Source organism: Tachysurus vachellii, chromosome 10 (genome assembly GCF_030014155.1).
Source record: "Tachysurus vachellii isolate PV-2020 chromosome 10, HZAU_Pvac_v1, whole genome shotgun sequence".
NCBI lineage: Eukaryota > Metazoa > Chordata > Actinopteri > Siluriformes > Bagridae > Tachysurus > Tachysurus vachellii.
Window position 1 is genome coordinate 3,220,876 of NC_083469.1, and position 11,321 is coordinate 3,232,196.

An 11,321-nucleotide genomic window follows, 5' to 3' on the forward strand; every position below is an offset into this window, starting at 1 on the left:
TGGCTTTCAAACAACGGAGACCCCACCTTTAATACAACCTGGCGATTTTGCCGCTGCACTATTGACTTCTGACCAATCAGGTCTAAGTATTAAAACAATGCTGTAGCAATCAACAAACAAACAGATCTTACTCGAAAGATCAGATTCTATATATTTTAAACTTTTTCTCATTTTGAAAAAAATGGCTGATTGGTGGCTTTGGGATAACGTCAACACACCTCTGATTTTAGCCACTAGAGAGCATTGTGGATTGGGATTCGATGTCTTAAAAGCCAACATTTCTAAAAACGGTTGCTTGAAACAAATAATTACAAACTTGGTGTACACTAAGATGATCATCATAAGAAGAAATATGAAAATGGAGGTGGAACATATGCAGAATCTGTGGAGTGACAATCATTCATTCATTCATTCATTTTCTACCGCTTATCCGAACTACCTCGGGTCACGGGGAGCCTGTGCCTATCTCAGGCGTCATCGGGCATCAAGGCAGGATACACCCTGGACGGAGTGCCAACCCATCGCAGGGCACACACACACACACACTCTCATTCACTCACGCAATCACACACTACAGACAATTTTCCAGAGATGCCAATCAACCTACCATGCATGTCTTTGGACCGGGGGAGGAAATCGGAGTACCCGGAGGAAACCCCCGAGGCACGGGGAGAACATGCAAACTCCACACACACAAGGTGGAGGCGGGAATCGAACCCCGACCCTGGAGGTGTGAGGCGAACGTGCTAACCACTAAGCCACCGTGACCCCCATGTTTGATTTAGTTAATTCAATTTTATTTGTAGTGCGCTTTTAACAATGGACATTGTCTCGGAGAAGCTTTACAGAACAAATACTGTACAAAAAGTTTATTATACAAAGATTAATATTATATAAAAGTTCAAGATTAATATTAGACTTATATTTAAATGTGTTTGTATTTATCCCTAATGAACAATCTGAGGTGACTGAGGTGACTGTGGTGAGGAAAAACCCCCTTAGATGGAAGAGGAAGAAACCTTGAGAGGAACCAGACTCAAAAGGGAACCTCATCGTCATTTGGGTGACACTGGAGGGTGTGATTATAAACTGTTATAAACACCAGAGAGTGTTATTATGAATAATGTCCTTACTACAGTTATATACAGTCTGATAATTGTGTATTGATGAGGAGGTTTTTGTCCTCAAACGCCACATGAAGTCGGCATCTTCTCTTTAAATGTCTGAAATCCTCATGAAGCAGAACACAACTTGGAACATCTCTAGATGCCTCAGGATCCTCACAGGGTTGGTCACTTCTCACCGAAGGTCAGAAATCTTCATGAAGCGGAACACAACTGGTGCTGGAACATTCTCTGGGTGCCTTGGGATGGGAAGAAAAAAAAAGAGAAGCAAGTGGAGAGAAACGTGAGCACCATTTGGATATTGCATGTGTGTAGTGTGTGGATGTGTGTGACACACTGACCTGTCACGTCCAGCTCACCCAGGCTCATGTAGAGCACTTCACCCTGCCGCATAACCACGGCAACCTACTAAAATAAGGACGGGAGGAAGGGGATAGGAACAAACGAGAAGAAAGAAAGAAAAAAAACGGTCGCTTTTTTTTCACATGGAGAACAAACGAGCACCATGGCCAGGAGCCAGGTTCTACACTATTGCTCGGGATCGTTGAGGATTTTGGTTCTTGTAGGGTGATTTGGATCAACTGCAAACTTTTTCAGCCGTGTGTGTGTGTTTGTGTGTGTGTGTGTCAGGATGGTTGTATCAACACTTCTACCTTTTGGCCCGTAGCAGTGAAGAAGGCTGCGGATCCCGAATGCCTCCCGTCAAAAAACATGGGCATTGCACTGTCCAGGTGAGTTCCTTTAGGTGCTTATTTTTTTTTTAAATATATTTTAAGCTTAAAATGATAAGAAGCTAAACAAAAAACTTAGTAGTGTAACATTCACCATACCTCTTATAACGGACTTCCCAGGAGTATGGAGGGTCCAGATAAAAAATGTTAATGAATAAAAATGAAAGATTGGAATCTATATACATATCTTGATATATCTACATATTTCCCCTTATTCTTCCATCTCTCTCTCTCTCTTTCTCTCTCTCTCTCTCTCTTTCTTTCTTTCTGGCCCTTTTTAAACATCTCTCTATACCTCCCCCTACCTGCAGGTCTGATAAATGCCGTATCGTCACCTCCACTGGGCTTCGGAGCTCTGTGCCGGGAGAAAACAGCGCCTCCTGTCCAGAGATGAATGGCATTGTCAAACCCTCTCGCAATGACATCATTCAAGGCTCTCAGAATAACAATGAAGGTTTGGCACCATGATGTTGTGTTAATATAACTTGCTTGTAGGTGTGGGACCGAATGCGAATACCTTTCTAAATAAATATAATTACAGATGTGAATAGGAGGTGCATTTATTTTTTTCTGTAAAAGCATGCCAATATGTTCAAAGGTTAAGACTAGACGTGTGCATTTGGACTGGGATCCTGCTGGACACTGCAAAAAGATGTTTTTACTTTGCTGGAATGAAGCTTGAATGGTTCTGATGTTGCATTTTCAGCATTCGTTCATACATCCTTAACTAGCTGCCTGCTGTGTTTTAAATAAGGCTATTAGTTTGTTATATATATTTTTGAAAATAGAACCACATAAAGCCTCCAGTTAGACTCCAGTTACCAGCTCCAGTTAGACTCTGCGATACTAAAGAGGAGATGTGAACTCCATGTGATCTTTTGCATCAATTCAATATTTATCAGACTGTATATTTATAATCACACCCTCCGGTGTCACCCTTATGAGGATGAGGTTCCCCTTTGAGTCTGGTTCCTCTCAAGGTTTCTTCCTTTACCAATTTAAGGGAATTTTTCTTCTCCACAGTCACCTGAGTCACCTCAGACTTGCTCATTGGGGATAAACACAAACACATTGTGAACTAAATATATCTAATATTAATCTTGAATTTTGTATTCTATTAATCTTTATATTATTCTTTATATTTACCTTTTGTTCTGTGTTTATGTTCTGTAAAGCTGCTTTGAGATGACGTGAATTGTAAAAAGCGCTATACAAATAAACTTGAATTAAATTGAATTGAATTGAATTGAATTGAATTGAATTGAATTGGGGGTCACGGTGGCTTAGTGGTTAGCACGTTCGCCTCACACCTCCAGGGTTGGGGGTTCGATTCCCGCCTCCGCCTTGTGTGTGTGGAGTTTGCATGTTCTCCCCGTGCCTCGGGGGCTTCCTCCGGGTACTCCGGTTTCCTCCCCCGGTCCAAAGACATGCATGGTAGGTTGATTGGCATCTCTGGAAAATTGTCCGTAGTGTGTGATTGTGTGAGTGAATGAGAGTGTGTGTGTGTGCCCTGTGATGGGTTGGCACTCCGTCCAGGGTGTATCCTGCCTTGATGCCTGATGACGCCTGAGGCACAGGATTAGGCCTGAGGTAGTTCGGATAAGCGGTAGAAAATGAGAGAGTGAGTGAGTGAATTAAATTTAATAAATTGGCAAGCGCTATTAATAACCACATACATAGGAATGAAAACTATAACAGTCGCACTTCTTTAGTTGAATTCGCTATGAACTGGAGCGATGTAGCGTTTATATTTACGCCGTTTGGCAGACTGTTTGTGTATAAATATGATGACAATTCTACATTTGTTTTTTTTTTTATCAGTGTTTCCATGGGTCTCCAGTAAGTTTCATCTATAATTAAAATAATTATAAAAATATAGGCCACGGCCACTTTGGGTTTAATTCTAAATACTATTGCAGATATTTTGACTGCTTTTAAGTAGTACATATTCAGAGGATTTCTTTATTTGTCACATGTACTGTACATATACTTTTCTTTGCATATTGCAGCTTGGGGTCAGAGCACAGGGACAGCAATTATACAGAACACGAGGAGCAGAGAGGGTTAAGGCCTTGCGCAAGGGACCAAAAGTAGCAGCTTGGTAGTGCTGGGGCTTGAAACTCCCCCATTCTGATAAACAACCCAAAGCCTTAACCATTTGAACCACCAGTGCCCTTCCATTATAGATTTAGAGAACAGAATTGCGTTACATCTCGAATGTTTTGTATTGCATGATGGTACATGATGGGGGACGTCGTGGCCTAATGTTTAGAGAGTCTGACTCCTAACCCTAAGGTTGTGGGTTCGAGTCTCGGGCCGGCAATACCACGACTGAGGTGCCCTTGAGCAAAACACCGAACCCCCCAACTGCTCCCCGGGCGCCGCAGCATAAATGGCTGCCCACTGCTCCGGGTGTGTGTTCACGGTGTGTGTGTGTGTTCACTGCTGTGTGTGTGTGCACTTTGGATGGGTTAAATGCAGAGAACGAATTCTGAGTACGGGTCACCGTATGTCACGTCACTTTCACTTTGTTGAACTAGAAGTGCACAGGATCTGTATGTTTGTGTATGTGTTTATATTGTTTGTGTGTGTGTGTTGTAGAGGAGTTGTTGGTTCCTGCCTTTCCAGAAAAAGCTGACATAGAGAGAGGCTATGTGACTCCACAGCAGGTGTACAACTTGTTAAATGCTGAAGCTGGGGAACCAGCACTCCATGACCCGTACTACATGCTCATTCTGGATTGTCGTTCTGCAGACAGGTACCACATGCCGCACACACGACCAGCCCATTTACCGCACATACTGTAAGTATCATGTGAAGTACGGTTTGTCCTCTTATGAACCTAATCTCTTTTGAAACACAGGTATAAGCAGAGTCACCTGGTTACGGCACGTGCCAGTGTGACCGTCATTCACCCAGATCTTGGCTGTTTGATAAGCTGTGTCCAGCTACAGGAGTTTTCCATCATTCTGCTGTATGCAGAAGAAGGACACAGTCCAGGTATCATGATCTGCAAATAATTAAAGATCTGGATATTTTAGAAGCTTTTCATTCCACAAGGGACCACTGAGATACCATAATTCAGCTCTAGTGCAATGGTAATGGTAGTACAATAATGCCAAAGGACTTTTAGATACATTTTAGGACCCTAGATGCTATGCATACTGTGAGATGCCAGAATTCATCCTGCAAGGATTTTCCAGAAACTTTTTAGGGCACTGGTAAGAAAACAACACGGCTTTTAAACATCCTTCTTCAAAACAACACTATGGTAAAACATTCTGAGTTTTTGTCTTTTAGGTAAGACATCATGGCATTATTTATAAAAAATCATTAATTAGATTTAAAAAAAACTTGGACTTTATATTTTGATATCCCCTTCTCAAAGACATTTGGCCTGTCGAGTACCAGCCTGTAACTCCAAGCCTTCTGCACCATAACGGATGTCCCCTGGTATGCAAGGCCATTTTCAGTCCTCATTAGTTGCCAGTGTATGGCATGTCATTTGTCAGAACTTTCAGCAATTACAAAAATTTCATTTTCAAGAGTCCTAGGCAAAAACTCCAATACCATCCACTTGGCACATCAAATAAGATATCAGAACATACAAAGTTAAATTGATGCAATTTTGACATCTCGTGTACAAATAATGTATAGCCAGATCCCTACAAGTCAGTTCATTATTAAGTCTCTGTCTTCTTTTCTTCTGTTTTGTACAGTAGGCAGTCAAGAGGCTCGTGCCGACAACCCTACCCTACAGCACTGCTTTTTCCAGCTGAGTGCCCTTGGCATGGACCCAGTCATCTTGCTGGGAGGCTACTCAGCCTTCCACTCACTCTACCCCTTCCTGTGTACACCTCGGATGGTTCTGCTCGAGTCTGAGCGCCGTCTCCTTACCATCTATCCCTCTGAGATCCTGGAAGGTGCACTGTACCAAGGTTCTGCATCGCAAGCGCAGGACTACCGCATTATTAAAAACCTGCATATCACACATGTGGTCAACGCCACTGCCGAAATCTCAGATGCCTTCCCTAATGTCCTGAGGTATTTGCGACTCCGACTCAGCGATGATGCCCAACAGGACCTTCGCCAGGCGCTTCCAGAAGCTTCTCGTTTTATTGCAGCAGCCCTAAGGGGTTCACCAGGCTCACCTGGAGGGCGTGTACTGGTGCACTGCAGCCTGGGACGGAGCCGAAGCTCAGTGTTGACACTGGGCTTCCTGATGGAACAGCGCCACTGGTCTCTACTGCACGCTTTCCGTTGGCTCAAAGAGAGGCGCACGTGTGCAGCACCGAATGCTGGGTTCCTTCGTCAACTCTCAGCATATGAGGAGCAATTGTTTGGGAGGCGCCTAACCTCGCTTGATGACATTCGGCTCTGAACAATTTTTGAAAAATATAAAAAATAAATAAATAGATTTCTGAAGACTGCAGAATCATATACACAAATTATATTCAAGATTTCAGAAAGTCATAGAATAAGGAAACGTTAGCTGGTTACATTAAGCGTGCAGTGTCATGGAGATCTAACTTCTTGAAGAGTTCTAGTCTTCTGACCTTTACTGGCTGGGTCAATGGTGTTTAGGGTAAATGGGGTAAATGATCATAGATTATCAATCTTATTTTGACAGGACAAAAAAACTCTGAGTACTGGGTGACTGGATAATTGTTACACAGCAAATGAAATGTCAGAAATCAGACATAAATGATATGTGCCTTTTGAAGAGCTACACCAAGTCAGTATTTGATTCTCTTTGTCAATTCAAAACGCTTGGAACAAGCACCTCACACCTCCAGGGTTGTGGGTTCGATTCCCACCTCCACCTTGTGTGTGTGGAGTTTGCATGTTCTCCCCGTGCCTCGGGGGTTTCCTTCGGGTACTCCGGTTTCCTCCCCCGGTCCAAAGACATGCATGGTAGGTTGATTGGCATCTCTGGAAAATTGTCCGTAGTGTGTGCGTGTGTGAATGAATGCGATGGGTTGGCACTCCATCCAGGGTGTATCCTGCCTTGATGCCCGATGACGCCTGAGATCGGCACAGGCTCCCCGTGACCCGAGGTAGTTCAGATAAGCGGTAGAAAATGAATGAATGAATGAATGTTCCAAGCATTTGAATCATCCAGAAGAAACTAAATAAGGTATTTTGCAGTCCAGGACAGTGGAACAATTGTTAGGGCTCTGGCCGCCGGATAATAAGGATGTGAGTTTGAATCTGTGTACCTCCAAACTGCCACTGTTGGCCCGCCATCTGCTCAGCTCAGTTGTGACTCTGGATAAAAACATCTGCCAAGGGTTAAAATGCAATTGGTATATATTATAGCTTTTGGCAGGGCATTTCAAATAGTAAAGTTGGGGACATATAGAATAGAGAAATTGTAAAAACTAGATAGGGGTTTTGTTTTTTAAACAGTTTTTTTCTGTAGGTTTTTTTCTTCCGCCAAGCAAGAGCCACACTTGACTCCACTAATTAGACCAGTGAATCCCAGTGTTGTTCATCCTTACCAAACTTCACTGATCAGGAACCGATGTAGGACTTTTACCCATGAATCTTGAGGAACCACTGGTATTTCCTGCTCTCCCTCCTGGTCTGGATTATTATGCTAGGTTTAAAACACTGAAAACTTGAAAATGTACACAATGTAGAAGATTCTTTTTAGGAATGGAAGTGAAAACCCATTCTCTAGACCTGTTGTTCTCAAAGTGGGGTCCTTCAGGTGTCTGTGAAGCATAGCATACTGTATATAGACCTAATGTCTTCTATTAGTGGACATTTCAGGAACAAAAAGTCCTATGGCTCCAAAAATAATGTCATTTAAAACATTTTAGTCATTTTCCTGAAAGACATCTTTACTGAGGGGGTCCATCAAACATATTTTACAGTTTAAGAAGTCCCTTTTTCTCAAAACGTTTGAGAACCACTGCTCTAGACAATCTGTTAGAATAAGACTGCAGATTATTTTACAAGTAAAACATTACAACAATAATAATTTGATTGATCATTTTGCTCAGAATGACATTGGAAAGAATAAAAAAGTTAATATAAAATAGATTTGGATAAGTTTACTTCACTCCTGCTACACTCTTTTTGAGATTATAGAAACAAAATCAGAATTTACTGCTAATTTATTTGTTTTCCACCATCTCTAGAGGACAATGAAAAACATGACAAATATTGAGGGATATTAAGGAATTCATAGATACTACATAGCTGGGTTTGAAAGATTGTACATTTAGGCTAGAAAAAAAAACGTTGTTATTTTTGTATTATTATTTTTGACAGTAGTGTTAGTGTTTGCTTTCTGTATTTGTAGTTGCCAAAATACACCAAAGAACAAAACCACTGATGTGAAACCTGCAAAGCATCCAAGCTAATATTCCCCTAAATTAGTGATGAGTCATTTACTAAATTTTTAGCATTTTACCATTTGGTTAACAATATACTAAAACTGTTATACGTTATTAATATTAGATATATAATGTTGGCTAAATGACAAATTTACATAAGTAAAATAATTGTCCACTCGATTGTCTATGGATTCTGCAGTGAACATGTTCTTGCGTAAATATTTTATACTGATTTATTGTCACTTTTTGGTTGTAAAGAATGATTTTATCTACTACACAATGTAATAAAGTGTACATTTATTTTATCACCTTGGCTCTTTTTGGGGAGGGGGTTTAATTTAGGTTCTGGGGCTTTTGTTTATATGCAGTGTGAAAAAGGCGGAACCTCGCTAGCAAACAACAAAACACACGATCGTAAAAATTCTTCGGCTTTACAAACTTCACGTCAGAGCGGCTTGCCTCGGTGGCTGGGGTGTTGAAAAGTCTGCAAACGACCTAAACTGAGAGACATGGCTCTGGAAGTAGAGACTAATTATAGACTTTGTTGAGTAAGAAAAGATGAATAACGATCACTTTAATTCGAAGGAACAGAAATGAGAGACGAGAAGTGGTGAAGGAGACAGAAAGAACTGTCGAGAACTGATTATACCCATAATTATACAGAATGACACTGACTATAGGCAGATAAATCCATGTATCCCCAGTTAAAGCCATTCTGTGTGTGTTGGGCTTTCAAGTGACAACTTCTAGCTCTTTTTTAAGTCTTTTTTTACTTTGGATTTCCACTGGTTTAATATTAAAATTATTAACTTATCAGATTTTACCCCACAACTCTGTTCTGATTGTCCAAAAGTCGTTGATTGATATTCTATAGCAGCAGCTCGGATAGTTACTATAGTACACATTGAGTTGGTATGGGGACGATTTACATTCACATAACATACAGCTATCAATAAAAACATTTAAAATGTTTATTTAACATTTATGGAAAGAGCCCCCAGTATCTATAATGTAAGACATAATAGGCGATAAAGTCATTCACAGCGGTTCCCCGACATTAAATGAAACTTCATACTGTATGCTTAAAATAATTAATAAAAAATGTATTATTGGCAAATTGCAGTAGAATTTGCAAATCCTTTTATAACAGCACATCATGGTACTGTATAAGATGGATATTTACTTATGAGCAACATCATATAATCAGAGATTCCCTCCCTCTAGGAAAAGTATATTTGGCCAAATCGCTTTTTCTATTCGAGCTGCTACTGAGTGGAACCTTAAACCCCTATAAACATCAGAAACCTGAGCACGTATAATACATTTAAGATCCAGTTAAAGAAGTGGTTCGTTATTAACCAGAGCTGTCAACATTAGCTTAGTTTTTGACCTGCTCTTGTTGCCCCATGATGGTTTTTTGTTTATTGTGTGTGTATGTGTTCATGTATTTGTCTGATGTTTGTTTGATTGCTGGCGTCTTGTGTTTCTAATGTACATCATAGCTAATACTTAGTACTTTTATTAAATGTATTGTAGTTTTATTGTTATTTCAATATGTACTTTTATTTACCTTTATCTTTTTTAGGGTGACTTTTACAATCTGTCTAGATCGGACTACAGGTGAAAAATAGCCATCTGTACGGTGGCTGAGAAGTGCAAAACAAATTAACAAATCCGAAAACACATTAACAAATCCAAAAACAAATTAACAAATCCGAAAACAAATTAACAAATCTGAAAACACATTAACAAATCCAAAAACAAATTAACAAATCTGAAAACACATTAACAAATCAGACAACCCGGAAGAGGTTGGTATAGTTTGTGAATGGAAACTTACCATCATCGGATGAGACACCTTTCATTCACCTGTATGTCTTGAATGACAGTCGTCTTGTCCAATGATCGGTAAGTTTCCATTCACAAACTATACCTACCTCTTCCGGGTTGTCTGAATCGGTGCACGAAACACATTAACAAATCAGAAAACACATTAACAAATCAGAAAACACATTAACAAATCAGAAAACACAACGACAATTCAGACAACCAGGAAGAGGTTGGTATAGTTTGTGATTGGAACACGTACCGATCATTGGACAAGACACCTGTCACTCAAGGTATACATGAAGTTCAAGTCTGCCGCAGGGAAAAGTTGGAATGGATGATAGGAATGGATTACTGTGGATTAATTCTGTTCATTCATTCATTCACTCATTTTCTACCGCTTATCCGAACTACCTCGTGTCACAGGGAGCCTGTGCCTATCTCAGGCATCATTGGGCATCAAGGCAGGATACACCCTGGACGGAGTGATTAATTCTGTTATTTTCTTATATTTAAACGGAGAACTTTACACATTACACATAAGATTCCATACCTGTATATCTTGAGTGACAGGTGTCTTGTCCAATGATCGGTAAGTTTCCATTCAAAAACGATACACTACTGTTTCCGGGTCGTTGTGTTTTCGGATTTGTTAATTTGTTTTGCACTTCTCGGCCACCGTACATCTGGCTAACTCTGGCATATTGACAAAAATGTTTATTAATATGCATTGTCCCTGTAATAAATAAACAAACAAACAAACAAATAAATAAATAAATAAATAGAGGGACTGTTAAAGATCCTAAAGGTTACTAAAGATTTTCAACACATTTTAGTCATAGTTTAGCATCACAATTATTAAAGGCAGCAATTTCTAATTTCTCAGAGTCAGATATCCAGTCAGTATTTCGATCAGTACAATCTTACTGAAACAGCTAATGACCTGTTGTTCATTTGAATCTAATGTTAATAAACCTAATGAGGTTTAATCTACATTTGAAATCTTTGTAACTGGTTCAGGTTCTGTGTGTTTTTGCATTCATTTTTTTTCAAGGTTCAAGTTTTTCAAGATAAAAAAAAACTTTGAACAGCTCCAATAAATAAATGAACATAAATCTTTATAGTATTTTAATTCTTTTCGATTGTGTTTATGTGTTTTGATTCAACTTCAAAAAAAGAAAAAAAAAAACTTTGGAGAGTTGAATCTAAGAGTTGAATCGAGTTATTCAACTCTTAGAAAGAATCGGTTCAGAGAAGCTTCTCGTCGCTGAACCGCCCATGAACCTGTGTGTGAG

At 39.9% G+C, this 11,321-nt stretch overlaps 1 protein-coding gene across 1 annotated transcript; it reads left to right on the forward strand.

Moving 5' to 3' along the window:
• The first annotated feature begins 1,629 nt into the window (after positions 1 to 1,629).
• styxl1 (serine/threonine/tyrosine interacting-like 1) lies at positions 1,630 to 6,474 on the forward strand. Its single transcript, XM_060879649.1, has 6 exons — positions 1,630 to 1,644; positions 1,755 to 1,855; positions 2,167 to 2,309; positions 4,457 to 4,613; positions 4,719 to 4,855; positions 5,575 to 6,474. Exons 1-6 carry the CDS (start codon positions 1,630 to 1,632, stop codon positions 6,234 to 6,236), a joined length of 1,215 nt encoding a protein of 404 aa, XP_060735632.1. The 3' UTR covers positions 6,237 to 6,474.
• Positions 6,475 to 11,321: the final 4,847 nt, after the last annotated feature.